The 20,385-nt window shown below is 43.5% G+C and overlaps 4 protein-coding genes across 6 annotated transcripts; 3 read left to right on the top strand and 1 right to left on the bottom strand.

Moving 5' to 3' along the window:
• Positions 1–435: 435 nt before the first annotated feature.
• Positions 436–9,326, top strand: acsl4a (acyl-CoA synthetase long chain family member 4a). Its single transcript, XM_079167951.1, has 15 exons — positions 436–494; positions 2,103–2,639; positions 2,735–2,912; positions 3,517–3,626; positions 3,831–3,969; positions 4,092–4,242; positions 4,596–4,719; positions 4,865–4,936; positions 5,098–5,237; positions 5,349–5,521; positions 5,610–5,684; positions 5,789–5,977; positions 6,184–6,298; positions 7,592–7,749; positions 7,938–9,326. Exons 2-15 carry the CDS (start codon positions 2,283–2,285, stop codon positions 8,093–8,095), a joined length of 2,139 nt encoding a protein of 712 aa, XP_079024077.1. The 5' UTR covers positions 436–494; positions 2,103–2,282; the 3' UTR covers positions 8,096–9,326.
• On the bottom strand, positions 9,175–10,652 carry nxt2 (nuclear transport factor 2-like export factor 2). Its single transcript, XM_079167952.1, has 4 exons — positions 10,503–10,652; positions 10,234–10,320; positions 9,732–9,876; positions 9,175–9,548 (listed from the first exon to the last, which is right to left on the bottom strand). The coding sequence occupies exons 1-4, from the start codon at positions 10,515–10,517 to the stop codon at positions 9,364–9,366; spliced, it is 432 nt and encodes a 143-aa protein (XP_079024078.1). The 5' UTR covers positions 10,518–10,652; the 3' UTR covers positions 9,175–9,363.
• A 295-nt stretch (positions 10,653–10,947) lies between these two features.
• Positions 10,948–13,705, top strand: psmd10 (proteasome 26S subunit, non-ATPase 10). Its single transcript, XM_079167093.1, has 5 exons — positions 10,948–11,155; positions 11,238–11,336; positions 11,678–11,824; positions 12,718–12,884; positions 13,205–13,705. The coding sequence occupies exons 1-5, from the start codon at positions 11,042–11,044 to the stop codon at positions 13,356–13,358; spliced, it is 681 nt and encodes a 226-aa protein (XP_079023219.1). The 5' UTR covers positions 10,948–11,041; the 3' UTR covers positions 13,359–13,705.
• Positions 13,706–14,684: 979 nt separating this feature from the next.
• xiap (X-linked inhibitor of apoptosis) lies at positions 14,685–19,827 on the top strand. Of its 3 annotated transcripts, none has more exons than XM_079167162.1 (8): positions 14,685–14,825; positions 16,232–16,520; positions 16,612–17,188; positions 17,274–17,376; positions 17,550–17,628; positions 18,470–18,509; positions 18,686–18,868; positions 18,984–19,827. In XM_079167162.1, exons 2-8 carry the CDS (start codon positions 16,281–16,283, stop codon positions 19,175–19,177), a joined length of 1,416 nt encoding a protein of 471 aa, XP_079023288.1. In that variant the 5' UTR covers positions 14,685–14,825; positions 16,232–16,280; the 3' UTR covers positions 19,178–19,827. The 3 variants fall into 3 exon arrangements, with proteins under 3 accessions (XP_079023288.1, XP_079023289.1, XP_079023287.1); XM_079167163.1 differs by having other exon boundaries at positions 14,712–14,820; XM_079167161.1 differs by lacking the exon at positions 14,685–14,825 and adding an exon at positions 16,016–16,116.
• Positions 19,828–20,385: the final 558 nt, after the last annotated feature.

The raw sequence follows: 20,385 nt of genomic DNA, 5'->3' as shown, positions 1-20,385 counted from the left end.
AATGCAAGCTAATTAACGTTGTATTTTAACTCTAGCGGGCCCATAGTCCCTGACAGAGTGCCAGTGTCAACGTCAGCTGATGTGGCATCGTAGAAGTACGTCAGTCATGCAGATATTCTGCCTAATAAACTGATCTTCTATTTCACCACAAAAAAACGACGCCACTGGCATAAAAATGGCCAGCAGCAAACATAAACGAACACACACACAAACCAGCGATGTCAATAACATCCTACCGAACACTGTGTCTGGCTATGCGAGCACTAATACCATGGATGAATGGGACAGAGGCGACACTTACTTCCCGCAAGAGCTTTCACCTCGCGTGCGCAGGACGTACACAAAAGACGACGGCAGACCTTCTTCGGCCGCTCATTGGTCTAGAAATATGGAATCAGATGACGTAGTAGTTCCGGTTTCTAGTTCCCCAGAAAAGGTAACTCTCGGTCATTTCTGGAGAGAGGCACGACTGACCCGGTTTTCCTCCGCTGACGGTAAGAATGCCACGAGCCAGCCAGATAAGCAGGGTATCACTCTCTCGCAGGTCACCGTAATCCCGTTACTGCCTTTATCCGTCTGCCGACCTGTGTTGGGGTTCATCTGTGTTTGAATTGGCTTCAGCTACATCCTCGGTGGCTAACGCTAATCTACGGTGCCAACGGTGCCAACAGCGTGTGGCGGCTTTTGTCATCATTCGGTCTGCCGTGGCGTTCCTCGGCCCATTGTCAGATAACCGCTCAATAACGCGCGTGTGTACGGAGGATGAATTAAAGAAAGCTCAATGATTCTTTCTGATTGTGTGAGTTTAATTTGAATATAACGGTAGTTTTATTTTAAATTGTATTAAGACGTTTTTGAACATGTTTTTGTATGTGGCGTTAACGTTAGAGAAACTACACTGAATTAGGGCATTTCCTGCTGTATAATATGACTTTATGTGGGTTGTTATATATTTAGTCCAAAATTGGTACGTAATGGTGCCACGGAAATAAGTCATTCATATTGGGAGTGTAGCTTGCTGGAAATTTCCCTAGTCAATTAACACGCGTTATCAAGTCTGACAGGTTGTGTTTATTCATGAATCATCATTGTAATATGCGTACTGCTTAAAGTTGTATTTCCTCTTACTTATACAGACATGCGTGTGACGCGGATAGAAACAATGATTCACTAAAATGTGAGTAACACTGTATAAAGTAAGGATAGGGAGGGTTTGTTACACCAGTCTGACTTTTTATTTATAATAAATTAGATAGTGTAGATACATAGTCATGTTAATACCCCCACTCTTTCTGTGTAATGTTGTGGAAGTCATATCATTAAATATGCATTAAGTGACATCAAAGTAGGTCCTACATGCCAGCCGTAATCTACAATGACTTTGTTACACGGTGTTTCGGTTCAGCCTGTTCTGTCACTGTAGGGGGTTATTTATACAAATGTCGAAGACAGAAGAAGTGCAATATTCCCCTTTTTCCCCCTCCTTGATCTACCCTGCGCCTTGAGGCTATTATTAGCGAGCTGTGACCTAGAGTGGCCTTTCACTGACCACTGAGTGGGGTGAGCTTCAGTGTCGTCATTGGTTGTCCGCAGCTCGGTGCTCTTGGGCACAACGCACAGAGGGGGTTGTGTGGCAGACGGTTTGAAACCCTAAGTGGAGGGAGCTCGCACAGTTGAGACACGCGCCATCCTAGGAGGTCGGGCATGTGACTTGAGCGTTTTGAAAGAAAGGTGACAGACATGCAGAGGGTGTGTGGTACAGAGCAAGAGGTGAGTCTCTGATGAGGAGCGCTGAGTGTAGTTTTGAGCCAGCGTACAGATCCAGATGTTAGATACCCTTTAGCAAGTAGCTGACTAGTTTGATGCACAAACCGCAGTTTTGTCAGTGTTCTGTGTTTTTTTTTTTTTTTTCTGTGCCACCAGACGCACTTAGTTAACCAACCAACTTCCTCTTCGAGACAACTGTTGGCACATGACTGATATTTGTGTTGAAAATCAGTCTTGACTTATCTTTGCTTTATGTTTTGACTTGGTAGCTGTTTCACATGTGCTTGATGAATAAACCTTCTCTAATTGCATTTTCTGTTTTATTCCAACTTTAGGTGTAACATTCGTGGGGAGTGGACCAAATATTTCCATTTTGCAGTTGTTGGATTCTTCAAATTGTTTACTCCTGGGGGGGGGCTTTTCTCCATCTGAGGCTTCAAACTTCTTTGTGACCAGCACACCATTCAAAACTAGTCTGACAACCAGGGCTACAAAGTACTCTTCCAGAGCACAGTATGGGTCTCCAGTCAGACTCGGCCCTCCAAGCTATCCTCCTGTTTCCAATCCACCTTGTGGTATGGCTGTACTCCGTCCTGTCCTTCCTCCCCTGGTACTACATGACCGGGGCCGGGGAAAGAAAAGCCCTGTCCAAGCGGGTAAAGGCCCGTTCCACTTCGGGCTGTGCAGAGGGGCCTTACCGCTCCGTGGACCACTTCGACTCCTTAGCCCTGGTAGACCTCCCGGGCAAGGACACGCTGGACAAGCTGTTCGAGCATGCCGTGCAGCGCTTTGGACCGGCACACTGCCTCGGCACCAGAGATGTGCTGAGTGAGGAGAACGAGATTCAACCCAGCGGGAAAGTATTTAAGAAGGTAAGGATTCCCCTTGCTGTGATTTGGTTTTTCGTGAGTGATGCTTGTGAGGACGAAGAGGTCTGATGTGGCCCCTCTCTCTCTTTCTTTGCCAGCTGATCCTGGGGGACTACAGCTGGCTCTCCTACAATGAAGTGGACTCTGTAGTCAGTCACTTTGGCAGTGGACTGGCGGCTCTGGGACAGCAGCCCAAAAGCAGTATTGCAATCTTTTGTGAAACCAGAGCGGAGTGGATGATCACAGCTCAGACGTGCTTCAGGCGCAACTTCCCATGTAAGTCCAGTACAGTATGTACAGTACAGCAGTGACGGTCAACCGACGTATGCGTGCATGCGGCTCGGCGAAGCTGTATAAAACCCACATTATGTGTAGGAAAGAAACACGTTATGGTATTTCGGATATCAAGCTTCTTTTTTAACCCCCTATATTTAAGTAACCCCTGAAACAATTAAGATAGAAATGATTTTATTAGGAATGATTTTACCAACCTCATATATGTGCGTGTACTGCCTCCTTGCTGAGGGTCTAAGAGCGTTTTCTAGTTATTATTATGGATTTCTCCATGTTTTTCAGGAGTCTGTCCACACTAATATAGGCTAACGATAACATTCATTTTGGAAAAAGTGAAAATATTGAACAGTGATTTCAATTTTCTATCTTATTTTAATTTAATTTGTACAAATCTTTTATTTGAAAGTCGGGCCCCCACCGTGTCTGCTTAGAACAATTCTGGACTTTGGACAGATGTAGTTGATGGGCCCGGATGTATATTATAGTACAAGAGGTCGTTTCACACGTGTGGATAATATAATAACTGCTGTTTTGATATATTTACATGTCTATTTTGGGTACACTGAGTGTTTTGTGTTCATAACAGTGGTGACATTCTATGCCACTCTGGGAGAGGACGCAATCGCGTTTGGACTGAACGAGACCGGAGTGACACACCTAGTGACCAGCGTGGATCTGCTGGAGACTAAACTGAAAGTGAGTTCATCCCTCACAACGCACACAAGACGCCATTAAGCCATTCTTCTTCTTTTCTTCCAGTGGATATTTAGTAGGTCATGTTGCTGTCCATTATAAAGATTAAGTCCGCAAAGCTGGAGATTAAAAAAAAAAAACATTCATATTTACAAAATGAAATAGTGTGACTGTAAATAGCAGCATTTGTCCTCTCTGTCTGTCCAGAATGTGCTTCCACTGATTACAAAACTGAAGCACGTGATCTACGTGGACCAGAAGAAAATGAACACAACCGGCTACCCAGCGGGATTGTCCACCCACAGCATGCAGGCCGTACTGGAGCTGGGCGCGCTGCCCGAAAATAGTACGTACACACACACACACACACACACGCAGTACAATAATGAAGCTTGCCTTAAAACGAGTTTTAAGCTCTGTCTATGCTCTTGAAGTTGTTTGTACTCTAAGTGTGTGTTTGTCTTGCAGTGGAGAGGGCGATCGTGAAGCCCCAGCCCTCCGATCTGGCCGTGGTGATGTACACCAGTGGCTCCACGGGCAGACCAAAAGGAGTCATGATCGTCCACAGTAACCTGATTGCGGGAATGACGGGCCAGTGTGAACGCATCCCTGGACTTGGGTGAGTTTCAATATTACTCCGTATACATGCTATATGTACTGCTGGCATAATGCAGTTCGCGCAGCAGGTTTCCTCTCATCGTTCAACAGCCAGGATTAAACTCACATCCAAACGTCAGAGCTTCTACTGAAGCGCACATCTCTCCGGTGTTGTTTCATCTATTGACAAGATAACTGAAGAATGTACCCTTTTTAATCTGTGCTGGGACGGACTCGGGAACACTAAGACCACGATAAAAGATACAGAGTGTGATAATTGGATAGAGAAACGGAACACATGTAGTAGCTAAACCCCCCCCCCCCCCCCCTCCCCCCTCCCTCCTCCCTCCTCCCTCCTCCCATGTGTTGTGACAGGCCTAATGATACCTACATAGCCTATCTGCCCCTGGCTCATGTTCTGGAAATGACAGCTGAAATCTCCAGCGTCACATATGGCTGCCGGATCGGCTACTCATCCCCTCAGACGCTGTCGGACCAGGTAACGCACCCTTTGTATTTGTCATGCTGCATTTCCTCATAATGCACCCGGGTGTGGTCACTAATACTTTGTTACCCTGAGCTTAATCATTGTTGCCGTCTAATGTAATCCGTGGCTTCTGTTTAATGTCTTCTGCTCCCTTTAGTCCACTAAGATAAAGAGAGGAAGTAAAGGAGACTCCTCTGTGCTCAGACCCACGCTGATGGCAGCTGTGCCAGTAAGAAGTCCTGCTTTATATTCGTATCTCTGTCCATCACTCGCGACTCTGTTCTCCTTCTCTCTCGCTCTGTTTTTTTTCTACTCAGTTTTACACTTTTATTTATTTTTTTCACCTACTCTTTATCAAATGCATGCATTTATTTGTTTTCTCCTTAAAAGGAAATTATGGACCGCATCAACAGGAATGTGATGAGCAAAGTGCAGGAAATGAATCTCGTTCAGAAGACGCTGTTCACGCTGGGCTACAAATATAAACTGGAGCAGATCAAGAGGGGCTATGACGCACCACTCTGCAATGCGTAAGTTAAACCACCGCGTCTCCTCCGGTGCCCCCTTTCTTTCTTTTTTTTTTTTATTGCGGTTGTGGCGGTCAACTTCAAATCAAAACGCGCGGCAATTTGTGTTCGCAGCCTGCTGTTCCGGAAAGTGAAGAAACTCCTGGGGGGACGGGTGAGGATGATCTTGTCTGGAGGAGCCCCCCTGTCCTCAGCCACGCAGAGGTTCATGAATGTATGCTTCTGCTGTCCGGTGGGTCAGGGCTACGGCCTCACGGAAACCTGTGGCGCGGGCACCATCACGGAAGGTAAGATGAGAGTGTAGAGCAGGGCGAGCGTGCAGAAAGATGCGAACGAATCGATGTGCTGCTAAGATATTGTGTCTTTATTACACAGTTGCGGACATCAGCACCGGTCGCGTTGGAGCTCCTCTTATTTGCTGCGAGATCCGGCTCCGGGACTGGGCTGAAGGTGGGGTTGAAAGACCTGTTTGTACATGCTGCACTTACAGTGCAGAATGACAAGTATTTGGTAATGACAGGGTGATTTATATTTAAGTAATTTGCCAACCGCAGGTGGCTACACCAGCAGAGACGAGCCCAACCCAAGAGGGGAGATCCTGATTGGCGGCCCCAATGTAACCATGGGTTACTACAAGCAGGAAAGCCACGACCAGGACTTTTTCGTGGACGACAAAGGTCAGAGATGGTTCTGCACCGGAGACGTGGGAGAGGTTTACGCAGACGGCTGTCTTCAAATAGTGGGTGTGTATGTTTGTTTTCCCCTTTTTGAACTCATCACTCAGTCATGCGGCTGTGCTCATGATGGCGCCTGTGAAAGGCACACCATGCTCACTTGATTTCATGGCACTGATAGGTTGTGGTTGTAACTTCTGACAGGGGAGCTGTTAGTGCTTGATAAAAGAGCGCCGGTGTGAACAGATTTGTCCTTTTTTCCCCCCAATTTTTAGATCGCAAGAAGGACTTGGTCAAGCTGCAGGCCGGGGAGTACGTGTCTCTTGGTAAAGTTGAGTGCGCTCTGAAAAACTGCTCCATCATAGACAACATCTGTGCCTATGCAAACAGGTGAGCAAGTCATTTGTTTAGGAAAAGTTCAAAGTTACAGGAAGTGTTAAGACTACCGGGTGGATCCATTCGCGGCAGTATCAATCAGCTCTCATTTCTAAGAGCTGGTGGCAAGACGTTTCTGTAGCTTTAAGCACACGTTTGCTGTCGAGACAAATATAAATAAAACAAATATTTGTCTCCATTCTTGTATTCAAATCCAATGCAGCAGTCGGAGATAATGCAGCCTGCAGTAGAGCTTGCAAATATGGATGAAATTGCATGTGATGGTCATAATTTCTTTGTTCTTTGCACATTAAACCAAATATCCATTACAAATGGCAGATGTAAAGGTTTTTATAATTCATGAATAACTGACCGGACTGTGGGGAGTTTGTTTATATTGTAAAACCTTATGCACTGTATAGAAAGTTGGAGAAACTTTTTTTCTACTTAACAAAAAGTATTTACAGTTCAACGGAGTCCCACCCATGAGCGTGAACTATGAAGATTGACATGGGATTTTATATAATGTATTATTATATTCATATCATGAACTTAGATGTGGTTAAAAATGTGTGTTTTCAGTGTGCGTCGTGTCATTAATTTGGACAACTGATTTGCTCATCGCAGTATCAACTTCAGTGTAACGTCATCATCACCCCGTTTAAACATATTTAATATTGTATAATCACACCAGTCCCGCTGCCTTCACATGCTACAATTAAAAAAATATCTATGATATTAAATTAATTAAGATATCCCAGCAATAGCAGTTGTTTCTTAACTTTCCCAGTGCAGAAATTGACCTTTTAATTCACATTCCCACTTCTTTCGTTTTTCAGCTGCGCTTGTTTCTCTTTAGCTGACATCTGAACTCTGACACTTCTTCAGCCCGTTTTTAAAGTGTAACCACTTCCACTGATCATACACAATTTCACTCCAACTGCTTTTAATGCTCACACTTGAGCCTGCACTTCAACTGACATCTTTCAGTTCACACACCTGAACAGTCACTGAATTATTTCAGGACTTCAACTGTAGCACCTGCGCCTCGACCGACATCTCAGCTCCTCATTAACTTCAACTGAATCTACAAGTTGTTCAACTTTTGTCCTCGCTGAACAATTAAATGAACACCTCATCTTCCCTCAGGGCTTACTCTGAAATCCAACTTCTTTAGAACTAGTTCCAACATTCAGTTTTGTAATTTGAATGCTACCTCAAACTATTTTAAATATTTCAATAATGCACAGGTGCAGTATTATCCGTCGCCTTTTGTCAACCTTGTTTCTATTCTACATCCTTTTTCAGTGAGCAGAACTACGTGATCAGCTTCGTGGTTCCCAACCAGAAGAGGATGACGGATCTGGCCAAACAGAGAGGCATAGTGGGGGAATGGGAGGAGATCTGCACCCACCCGGACATGGAAAGAGAGGTCCTGAAGGAGATCAAGGAGGTTGCTGCTAACAGTAAGAAGTGGCCGTGTGTTTTCATGATATTGTGATATGGCTGTACTCGTTATCTTTATGTGTACTTCTGAATTTTGTCCTTATCTCTGCCGATACATGCGCTTTTTTTTTTTTTTTTTCCCGCTATATTTTAGTAGAAAGGAGCGCTTTTCGCTGCACTATACTGAGCGTCACTGTTCTCTTTTCAGTTAAACTCCAGCGATTTGAGATTCCGGTGAAGGTTCATCTGAGTCCAGAGCCGTGGACCCCCGAGACGGGCCTGGTCACAGACGCCTTCAAGCTGAAGAGGAAAGAGCTGAAGAACCACTACCTCCACCACATAGAGAGAATGTACGGCGGCAAATAAACGTTGCTCACTTTTCACCCAAGCGTCCCCACTGTAACCATAGCCACTGTTAATAACCCTCCCAGTGGTACCCCTCGTGGATCCGTATGCTGTTTGTGTACCACCAAATGGAAAAAGTCTTGACCAGAGAAGCTGTAAATAGTTGTAGCTGTTGAACAATGTGTCCTGCTTTCTATTTATTTGTGTAGGAGTTTGTACTGTCAACGAAAAACGCACTCAAGCTGACAACTCTTGAAAAAAAAGGTCCGAGACCATTTACGGCACATAACTTCCATCCACTTAAATCCTCTGGCCCCTCAGTTTGTAGCTGATAAAAAGTACCACTGTCCCCCCCCCCCCCCCCCCGTATGTTTCCGATGTTTTTGCTGTTTCTTCAATTCAAAAATAATAACTGTAATCATCAGGGAGGCTTGTATTGCTCTTTTGTACATTTGCAGTACTAATGTTACTGTGCCTTCAGTCTGCAGTACCTGGAGCAGAAGTGGCACCGAGTTAAAAATAAATATTTCACGCTTTACTGCCATATTGTTTTCTTTACTTGAGGAGAAAACCTCCCCACCCAGAGATGCACTTGACACCGATCATACAGAGTTAAACATGCTTGTGATGGTGTCTGCTATTCCACCTACTTTCCTTTTGCTGACAGCTGTTTAATTTATACTTTTGCTATTGTGTCAATTTATTCGGTAAGTGAGACCAAAATGTGTGACCATAAAATGACTCAGGAAGATAAGCAAATGTTTTAATATATTAAATTGTCAAATAGTGGGTTGCTTGTATAGAAAGCCCTTTTTGTGTCAAAATTCTCGTGGGCGGTGTATTTATTTAAGATCAAGCATGTTTTGCTACTAACAAATTGTGACGATGCTTCTTTGCATTAGCTAGTCAGAACTTGTTGTGATACTGTGCGTGTTTTACTTCAGTTCATGGGTTAATGTACATTTGGGTATGATATCTGAAGTAGAGTCTGTTCAGTTTAATATAAGAGTGTTTTCTGTGTATTTTTTCAAAGTGTTGTGTTGACGGATTTGCATCATGAAAACTTAACACGCACACATTGACGGTTGCTTTACAGTTGGTTGTTTGGTGATCCTATTTGTATTTATTACTCCATTATGATCACATGCCTTGTTCAACGTTCCAAGAATAAACCAATTTTCTTTTTTGTATTATGTGGTGCATGACATTTTTATTTTATTACAAAAACGGAAATAAAGAAACTGGATCTAGACCATCACTGTTGAGTGTTCATTGCAGAGGAGAGAGCCTCAGCTGTTCCAGTCTTGGAATCGGAAACAGTCACTAGCGATCTTCCAAACAGGCTGGTCATTGTTGGGTGTCGCCTGAGCCGTCAGAAGAAAGTTCTGGTTGAAGAAGCGCTGTTTGTTCCCTTCGAACTTCACCGTCCCACCAGTCACCACGAGCAGCGTGGTCTGACCTTGGGTTGCTTGCTCTGTGAATGAAGAAAGGGGTTTATCAATGCTGGATTAGCACAACATCACTTTATTAAAGATGATATCACTTTAATTTAACATGCATGACATTGATCTGCTCTACATTTGCACAGTTCTCTAATCTAAGAGCATTTGAGAATCACCAACAGGATGTTTTGAAGTTGAGATTGCCCCACACTGACCGTGAACTGGCTGACAATCCAGTGTTTGAACTTGGAACTCGCTGGAAGGCAACGACTCAAAAAACTCGGCAAGAGCATCCTGCCCCGAAACTGCATTCCCGTTCCACACCAAGGTCGCCTTGTCCAAATAGAGCCGGGTCAGGTTCTGGGAAGAAGGATCGTTAAGAACAACAAATAACACTTGCCAGAAGCAGACAGTGTGCTCTGGAGATACACCAAAACTGGATTTTGGAGGCCAGTGCAGACATTGAGAAATTATCTGATAATATATCTATTGGAAAGAAGAGTTGGCACTGCTCTCTAGTGGCCGAACTATGTATTGGCGACACGGTTAGTTAGTTATATCAGACAAATCCGTGACCATTTGGTACTTCAATGTCTTATACCAAAACAGATATATCTGTGCGGTCATAAACAATATTCAAAATAATTGGAGCAACGTTGCAGATGGTTCCCCCCCCCCCCCCCCCAATCCAGAGATCAAAATAGCAGCATCACTCACCCTCCTCTTCTTATCCATGCAGTCGTAATAGATGTTGACAAATTCTTCTGAATATCTGCATGACTGATCGACATGGGTCCTGAAATCCTGGAGTGGAAAATCACATATTAAATCACGATAAATCAAAGTCAACTGTCGCCCGTGAGTCTGGGCCTGCTCAATGTAAACGGTAACTTTAAACATTAACAGTCAAATATAACGCTAGCTAGCTAGCAAAACAACGCGTGAGCTGGTTGATTTCAGCACACACGTGTAGCATTTAAACTTACCAGCGTGATCGCCATGATAACATGAATATGGATCGAAACAATACTGAATATATTGACTAGTATTAGATAGGGGGGCGGGAAATATGTTCAAGCATCAATTTAGTTTTTTCTTCTGCTTGTTCATTTAGCATATTCAGCAACCAATGTCGCCATTTTGCCTCGTGTATTACTTCCTCAGAGCACCAACTACACCTACCAAAATAAAACGTGTGTACGTTCGTTCAAATTTAACGAAGGCCTCTGATAGCGTGGTTCCAAGCCTTTCAATCACTTTCATCGTCTTCTGTTTTTTAGGTTAATCAAACAGAATAATGACTGAATGAATACTAAAATGGAATGGTTATTCAGTCTCCCTGTCAGGCGATTCCACTGATAGTATTTTAATTTGAAAGGGGAACAATGACCGAGGCGGAAGTAGAGTTTAATAATTTCCTGAATCATCGCTCCGCTTGTTCTAGAACGAAACAACTCCCGATCATCCCCACTTGGCTAACGTTAGCTACTGTAACATTTGTTTGACATTTGAAACATATTTAACAATGGCGGGTTCCGTATCAAACGTGGAGGTCTGTGATTTTGCGTACACGGGACAGTTTGAGAAATTAAAAGAGTGCATCCTGTCGGATAAATCGCTTGCATGCAAAACAGACCAGGTAAGAACGCACGTTCTGTAATAATGACAGATGCCATGTGAAGTTTTTACACGTTTTCACCCACGACTTCCTGTAATTGCAGGACAGTAGAACCGCCCTGCACTGGGCTTGTTCTGCTGGACACACTAACATTGTGGAGTTCCTGCTTGACCTGGGAGTTGATGTGAATCTGCAAGACGACGTAGGTTTAAATGTTGTTCAATGTTTGTATGCACTATGTTGTGTCCACTAAGGTAGCTAGTGGATGGGGTACAGGTGACCCTACAATATGAGGTAGTCCTAATGTTTCAGCAGCAATCCATACACACAATATCCATCCATATAGACAATATACATAAAAAGAGTAAACATGTAATCTGTATTGAGATGTAATTAGGGCTATTTCAGTGTTATACTAAATATGTATGCCAATAATGAAAATCTAGAATGTCAACATGCAGGCGTAAATGGAGTAATCTTAAAATAATCCAATTCACTTTCTTTTGTGAACTGACGATGATTGTGTGATGGCTCACTTCGCAGGCTTTGTGGACCCCTCTTCACATTGCAGCATCTGCTGGCAGAGAAGACATCGTGCGATCTCTGATATCCAAAGGAGCTCAGCTGAACTCAGTTAATCAAAACGGATGCACCCCTCTGCACTACGCCGCCTCCAAAGACAGATATGAGGTGACTCGGTGGTTTGATCCACATTTGTTTTGTTTTAGCTTTTTGCTGTTGTTTTTCTTTAATTAAAGTGGATCACCATGATAATGGTGGTATCAAACAATAGGCATAAGAAAGCCACATTTTCTTTAATCAACCATGCATTGGCGAGTTGTGTATAAAGCAGACTACAGGCCAACTCATCGCCACACTGAAGTTATTGAGTCGTTACTTTCTTATACTGACATTAAGTTGATCATGAAAGTTCTGATTGATTTCCTTTTAAAAATGTTTGTATTTGATGTATTGTATCAGCTGTCGAGGAAGTTTGTGTTCAGGCTAAATGAAGAACGTCAAGAGCGGTTTCTGTTTTCACTTTTATTCCAGAGGATATTATAATATGTGATATATGTTCTTATCACCTCGGCATTAATATTACCTTATCCAAATGCCGTGTATTTCTTTCACCACATCTACCACACACACACACACACACACACACACACACACACACCAAGAAACAATGTTTAGTGAACCTGTGGGATTTGCTATTAGCTGATGAACATTATTTTAACCGTATGAGTCCAACTAGTACAAAACGTTAAAGTACATGTATTTCTTGTATATAAACTGTGAAATATATATTATACTGTAGATAATTAGTATTTAGTTTGGAATTGGAAAACAGAAAAGGATCACTATCAGAATCAGAACACTAGACCTCTAAATTGTGATTGTACTTACTGGAGGAAATGAGTATCTTCACATGGAATTTCACTTACGAAGCCGTGGTGTGACAAAACCAACAGAAACCAACAGAACAGGATGTAAAAATATGCGTTTCACGTAAATGGGAAGTGACTGATTAAAGGTGGATTTGTCAATGGCATGAGTAACACGGCATTCCCTCGCTATAGATCGCCCTGCTGTTGTTGGAAAAAGGAGCAGACCCCAACGTCAGCGACAAGTACCAGTCCACGCCCCTTCACAGAGCGTCTTCCAAGGGCAACCTCCGCCTCATCCAGCTACTGCTCAAACAGAGTGCCTCGACCAACATCCAGGACTGCCAGGGCAACACACCTCTGTATGTGTGCACAAGTATTTGTCTAATAACAACATTGTGGCCACTGGCACAGATATACAGTTACAAGTTACAGTGTGAAATGAACAACTCTCAAACCCTTAAAGGGGCCGTTAAGCCTAATTTCAAACACCTTTCCTCACTTATTTTTGTGTGGTATTCAGTCATCTAGTAAGTTTGGTTTAATTTGCCGAAAATGTGAGGTATCAGTGCCTCTGCCCTAATAAAATGAAGGTGAAATTAGTATGTGGTGCTCACGGTATCGAAAAAAAAAAAAAAAAAAATTTTGTATTTACAATTCTGCCTGCATTTTCTTTCACCAGCCACCTGGCGTGCGAGGAGGAGCGCTTGGAAGCAGCCAAGGTGCTGGTGGAGCACGGGGCCAGCATCTACATTGAGAACAAGGAGGAGAAGACTCCCCTCCAGCTAGCCAAGGACGGTTTGAGCAACATACTCCGGCGGATTGTGGAGGGATGATTCTTTTCACCAGCCCTCGGGGGTCATGCCCCAGCTCGAGTCCCTGCTGTTACACAATGAGAGTCGTCATCCCAGTCGGTCCTCCCTGAGCGGCCTGGAGTGACACATTCACATGTGTAACAGGTGGAAGGTGTCAGGGAGGAAAGCTGGACTGTACTGGGTCGTTATCAGCTTCTCGGATGGGGGGGCAGTGAAACTGCCCAGACCTTAGATGTCTCGTCAAAAACATTCCCTAGTGCACTAAGTGCGGTCTGTTCAACACTGCAGCCTAATTTCTTGTGATCTCTTTCTTTTTACGTTTTTGAATTGTTGCAAAAGTGCCCTAATAAAAACCAGTGTTCAGCCTGTTTAAGTGTGTCTAGGATGTATTTATGTAGCCAACTCCTGAGGGAGATGGCCGGCTCTTAACGCTGATAAATGCTCCAGCTAGTAGCTAAATGCGTCCGTCTGCTGTCTGGTGCTGAGCCGGATGTTTACAGGGAGTTTTAGGAGCCCTTTCGCTAATAATGAATTGAGAGTGAATCATAACGTTGTTGCAGGCCAGACAGCTAAACAGAGCTGAATTTCACCATATATCTCTGATACCGGAGGTACGGGTGATCATTTTCACACAAGTGACCCCTTACGCTTTGTTTTCATGTTGGGATTTGATACATTGTTGATGCTTCCTTACATGAGTGATCAGTGCCCTTTTGCGTTTTTTGGGGAATTCATTATGTAGCTGATTGTAATAATTAAAGCCTGTCTCAGTTTAACCCAGACCTGCTTTATTTAGCCTAAGATTAAAATAATGTGTGCCTTTTATTAGTGTTAAAACGTGCTCACTATAAACGGTGGTGGAACAAGTACTTTCATGTACCTAAGTAAAAGTAGCAATACCACAATGTAAAGACATTACAAGTAAAAAGTATTATGCCAGCTAAATGATCTCTGAATTATTATATTGTATACTATTGGCTTGAATTGTTACTGAAGCAGAATTTGTGTAAAGTCGTCAAAATACTGTTTTAGGAAGGTACTGGATGGAAACTTTAGTTGTTGGAATGCTGATTCAGCAGCATTTATTCCACTGCTTCTTCCTCTATTACTTCTGCATACTTTCATCTACAGAAACTGTTCAGCTATCAAAGTATTCAGCTCTTTCAGGACAGGGATGCTATGACTTTTCTTGTTTCTACCTCATGCTTTTTTAAATATTAAGCAATATTCATATTTTTCTTTACAAAGATTCTCTATGGAGACAATCCTCTTAAAATCTCTCTTTATCTGTCTGTCATTCATAACTTTCCGTACGTCACGTTGGTCAGCTGGAATGCGCACAACGAGGTGCGCACACCGCGTTGATTTCACTTCCTGGAATCGAGGTCGTGTTAAATACTACGGTTCTCTTTAACCGTTGTACTCTCCCGTAGGCGGTGTTCGCACCAAAGACTGACAGAAAATAAAGACTGAAGAGTGGGCTGTAAGGTAATTTTGGAAGTTTTGCCGTGATAGTTTACCGAGTAACTTTTTGACCTTACGTCATGTAGAATGGCCAAGCTAACGTAGCTAGCTAGCGTTAGGTTAGATTACGTTGTATTAATCCCGTGTACTATCCGAACACTGCATTTCAAGAGCGCTGGTCAAAGTCCGTTCCGACTATTTCTACACACCACTGATTAGCGTGCTGTTAGCTCATTGTATTGCTTTAGTTGAGCTAATGCAGTGTGTATGTGTGAGTGTGTGTCAGCTGTCAGATGCAAGCAGCAGCTGTATTCTGTGTTTACCTACCGAGACTATGGGACTGCTGCGCTGCTATTGTCTAACGCAAAGCTGCGAGGCCTTTCTGGCAGTTGCGAGGTCACTCTCTACGGTCTAAGCAATAATATATGTTAAAATAGGAGCTAGGTGGCCACTCTGTTGCCTGTTGCGTTTGTACATAAAACACTCATTTATAACGTAATAGTCACCGGATCAACCTTGCTGTTGATCCGGTGACTATTTGTCTTGAAAGGATTTCGACACGGAACGAAGGTCAAAGTTCAGAAGCTGCTCATCCAAACTTAGATCAATAGCTGCTTCATGCACTGGGATTTAAATGTAAAATAAATGGCTTCAAATACAGCTGCTGGGAAAATGCATATTTTCACAGTACATTACAGCGCTCGCGTTACTTGGGCTTGAGTCTGCATATGGCAGACGTTCAGTACAATATACAGGTGAGAATGCTACACATTTACGTCCAAATAAAGAGAATCAAAAGGCTATGCGACAGCAAAGCAGTGGTGAAAACATTAAATAAATACGTGGGTGTGTGGTATGCTTCCCAGGATGTGTTGCAACATATTTGACTTGTGACTAACACACACACACCTTTTGCCTTACGATGCCACACCTCCATAAAGATGATCTTTTTAATTGTATTTCTTACAGACAGTCTGTCCGATATCATACGTAAAGTGGAGTTATTTCTGGTTGTCCTGTGGCCTAGTGCTAGTTGTTGGGCCGCAGAGGGATACACCTTTTGTAGTACTCGTGTATTGCAGCGCGCTCAGCCAGTAGACAGCCCTGAGTCTGTGGTGCCCATCCCTCACATGGAATATCCAACGCCTCCATGTGATTCCAGGCTGGCTGCTTCTCTTAAAGGCACAGTGACCCTGAGAGAGCCTAAATGTGCCAATCGGCTTTCTGGTGCCAGACATAAATCTCTTCAACCTCAGAATTATCCGATGTTTAAATGGACTACTCTTCAGCCTTGTGGGGGGAAAACAAATGTAATGTATGTCGATCACGTGTATCGTAGGCCGTTAGCTGCTTTGTTTACTTCCCAAGAGGTGCTTTACTTCAAAATGTATGTACTCCTAATTCATACAGCGTATTTGTTTTCTCTGCAGTCATTCTGTCCATCAAGTTCCGCTCGGCAGTTTCCAGCCTGGTTCCGTCATGTGTGATCTCAGGCAAGAAGACCATTTGGAGTCGGATCACATGATTGATTTTTCCCAGACAAACAATCGCCTGGACTCATTCCGTGGCTCCGGTCTGGCCCAGCAGGTGCCAGCAGAACACTTGGCCCGGGCCGGCTTCTACTTCACCGGCCATGCCGATCGTGTCCGCTGTTTCAGCTGCCGGGAGACTGTGGAAAACTGGTGCAGGGGAGACACGCCTGTGGAGAGGCATCAAGAGGTAGTTGGAATAAAAATCAAAGTCACACGGGATCAACTTTTTCTTCCTGTTCGAAGTTCTTAAATTGTACCCCCCCTCCCCTTTATTACAGGTTTCCCCATCATGCAGGTTTCTGAGCTGCACCCACCGCACCAATTTCAACCTGGGTTGTGAAAACATACTGACCAACGGTTCCCCGTACAACGAAGAAGCAGAAGACATGGAATATCGTTTGAGGAGAGGAGAGGTGGTCGATGAGTCCACCTACCCTATGGCCCCACACATGAAGAGCGAGGAGGCCCGGCTTCAGACCCTCTCCACTTGGCCCTCTGCTGCTCCTGTGAGAGCCCGAGATCTGGCCCAAGCCGGCCTCTACTACCTCGGCGTGGGCGACCAGGTGCAGTGTTTCTGCTGTGGGGGCATGCTGGCTCATTGGGAAGCAGGGGACACCGCCTGGGAAGAGCACACCAAACATTTCCCCAGCTGCTTCTTCATCCTCGGTCACGATGTGGGCAACATCCCATCCCAGGGGGGCACGGAGGAGGAGGAGAGCAGCGGCAGCGGCAGCAGACGGCATGCAAACGCTCGTGTCCCTATGGGGAGTTTGGAGGAGAGGCTTGGCAGCTTAGTGGGCGTCTTGCATCCCGTTAACCACGAGAGGCTCGCCAGAGCCGGCTTCTACAGCGCAGGTACAGCACAGACGCCTTTGAGTGATATAAATGTTTGCTCAAATCTATGAGTGCAAGCAAGATTGAATTGTGTGTGTCCATGCAGGGACCGGAGGAGACAGGGTGTTGTGTTTCCGCTGTGGCGGAGGCCTGAAAGGCTGGCAGCCTGAAGAAGACCCTTGGGAGGAACATGCCAAACACTACCCTGGGTGAGAACGGCCATGATGCTCCCCTTTTCTTAACATATTTATATATATATATATATATATATATATATATATATATATATATATATATATATATATATATTTGTTATAATTGTGCTGCGGCATTTGATTGTGTCATAATATAATTGAATGTTTGTTTGTTTGGTTTTTATCAGATGCAGCTTCCTGTTAGCAGAAAAAGGACAAGAATTTGTCAACAGTATCCAGCTACAAGACCCACGACGAAATAGAGCCGTAAGCATCCGGTGCTTTTACGTGCATTTAAGTAACAGGGTTGCTGTTGATTTTTTTGGGGGATTTTGTAATGTAAACAAGAGACTGTGTTTCCTTAATCAGGATCAGGACTAGAGAAATCCGGTGAACGCCTAACTTCCTGGCCAATGATGTGCTTAACCGGACATAACGACCCTGCACAGCGAAACTATTGCTGTGACAGCAGTGTGTTAGCATAAAAGGAAATATTACTACTCAGAATGGTGCTGCCAAATCTGCCGTGCCGCGGCTCAGCAAGGACGCATTGTCCGTTGGAGCACAGAGGAGCGAGTTCTGTACTGAAAAAGATAGTAACTCAAAGATAGTAACTCAAAGAAAGTAACTCAAAGAAAGTAACTCAAAGATACCGTCGTGCCGGCTTCAGTTAAGCTTTTGAATGCATTTCAAGGACAAGGACAGATTTTTGTCCCCGATCTCTTACATTACAATCTCTTAAAGAGGGGGTGTCTTTGCAGCCAGTATGGACAACCAATAAGTCCACCTACATATGGAAGTGTAGACGTTGTTTTAAGGCACACTTTAGAAATGTTAACTTATCCGTTAACTGCAGTGATGCTCACAGTCCGGTGGGCACATGTGGGGATTTTTTGGAGGGTTGAACAAATTGAAAAAGAATGCATGCTTACGATATTTAAATGATAATACTTAGTACTGTAATGTTTGTTGTTCTCTGGACAAGTATACAAGCTTTGGCTACGTGGACAGTTTGTAGTCAAAGATGTTGTTACCTGATCCAATGTCACTGAGGCTTTTCTTTTACTCTCATTATTCCATAAATAACTATTAGCATGTTTGTTTTCAGGCTTCTAGTCATCCGAATGGACTTTCTGGACATGGGAATGGTAAACATCAACTTTTATTAATTATTATTATTTGACTCCCTTTTTTTTTAAGAATTTAGGAATAATTCAAAACATCTACTGTACTTAGACAAGACGTACTGACAAGACTTACTGTAAATGATGTGACACAATAAAACCAGTAGCTGTGTCCGATGAAGTTTCCTCTCTGTGTTCAGAGGTGCTGCAGTCTGCCGTGGCTCAGGCGGCCATTGGGACGGGTCTGGAGCCCGCTGCGGTGGAAAAGACCATCTTGGAGAAAATCGCCAAGACGGGCTCGGGCTACTCCACCGTGGAAGAACTTATGGAGGATTGTCTGAACGACACACTACAGCGTGATGCTGCCAACTCACAGGACCACGGTACTGTCCCCGCTGTATGCTGAACCAGGGTCATGGTGTTATTGACGACATAAACGAGCAGCAGCAGCGATTTAAATAGGAGTTAACACATTTTGATCTTTTTTGTTCCTTCCAGATGTGGACCCGCTGGAGAAACTGCGGGAGCTGCAGAGGGAGAAACAGTGCAAAATATGTATGGACAGAGATATTGGCATCGTCTTCATCCCGTGTGGACATCTGGTCACCTGCAAGAAGTGTTCAGAGTCGCTCGTCAAGTGTCCGATCTGCTGCGGAGCCATAACACAGAAGATCCAGACCTATATCGCCTAAGGGAATCTCAGACTCTGGCCAAACGTCAATGCTGCTTTCTCTCCGTCTTTATAAAACTGTATTTTAATATAAAATGTAGATAGCCTGTGATATGTTTAAGGGTAATGTTGTTTGTATGTGAATGAGAGTGAAAGAATGAGTAATCGTCACAACACAACAATATTTTCACAATCACTGAGGTGTTAATATAAGATGGGACGATATTATAAATAGCTGTTGGTTTTTATTGGCCCTTTAATGGGTACTGAAAGTTGTAAATTCACATTTAAGATTGATTACCATTTTGCAACACTTTCCTGCAAGAGGTGCCTTTTTCCTGGTTCGTGTACTTTGTGTCATTTTGTTGTTTTATTTTCAACATTTTCGGCGGTGGCAACTGATCTTGACATGGGATGTGAAATCAGTTGTTTTCATACACTTGTGTGTCTCATGTATTTAGTATGGTGTACTACTTTTCTCAACGTGTGCTGCTGCTTTTTGCGATGTGTAAACGTAGATCATTAACCCATTCATAATACTTTATAATGGACTAAATCAGCTCTAATGTAGGGCCGACAATCATAGCCTGCAGTTAATCAGTGTGTGAAATTATTTTACCATTCCATCATGCAATCTGTTGTGTCATCAAGAGTGAATAAACTTTTGGATGTGGAAACATATTTTTCTTTGATTATTACCTCACTGCAAAGTCTAACTACAAAAAGGAGACCTTGTGCCTCACTTACAAAGGGTTTACATAACTTTGCTAAAAGGGTAGTCTGAATTGTCCTTAAGAGTTAGTTCAGTTTTACTCACTATATAACATTTTATCAGCTGGGAATACTTTTCTCTGCTGTGGATCAGCAACATTTAGATGAATTCTCTGCATATTTCACCCTAGATAGATATGGTCTAAGGGGGCCAAATCCAAATATACAAAGATAAATCAAACTCCCTGTCACAAAAAGTATTCAGTCATTCATATTAGTGAGGTTATCTCACAATATAAATGATCTTTTATTTGTCCCCTTCAACTTGAATGGGATCGAGATAGATTTAAGTCAGTATTTTACCAAAACTAGTTCAGACCTTGCAGCTTGCAAGAGAGAGAAGAGGAGACGAAACACCGTTCAGAAGCGCCAGTCTTAAGGTGTAGTGTTCGTCGGTGACCACTAGATGGCAGCTCGTCAACTGTGTATCTAATGCGGGCATTGTGGCCGCTAGGTGGT

This window comes from Pholis gunnellus (assembly GCF_910591455.1).
Source record: "Pholis gunnellus genome assembly, chromosome: 10".
In the NCBI taxonomy this organism is placed as follows: domain Eukaryota; kingdom Metazoa; phylum Chordata; class Actinopteri; order Perciformes; family Pholidae; genus Pholis; species Pholis gunnellus.
The sequence above is the reverse complement of the archived record's forward strand: the minus strand, read 5'-3'. Positions and strand labels throughout refer to the sequence as shown.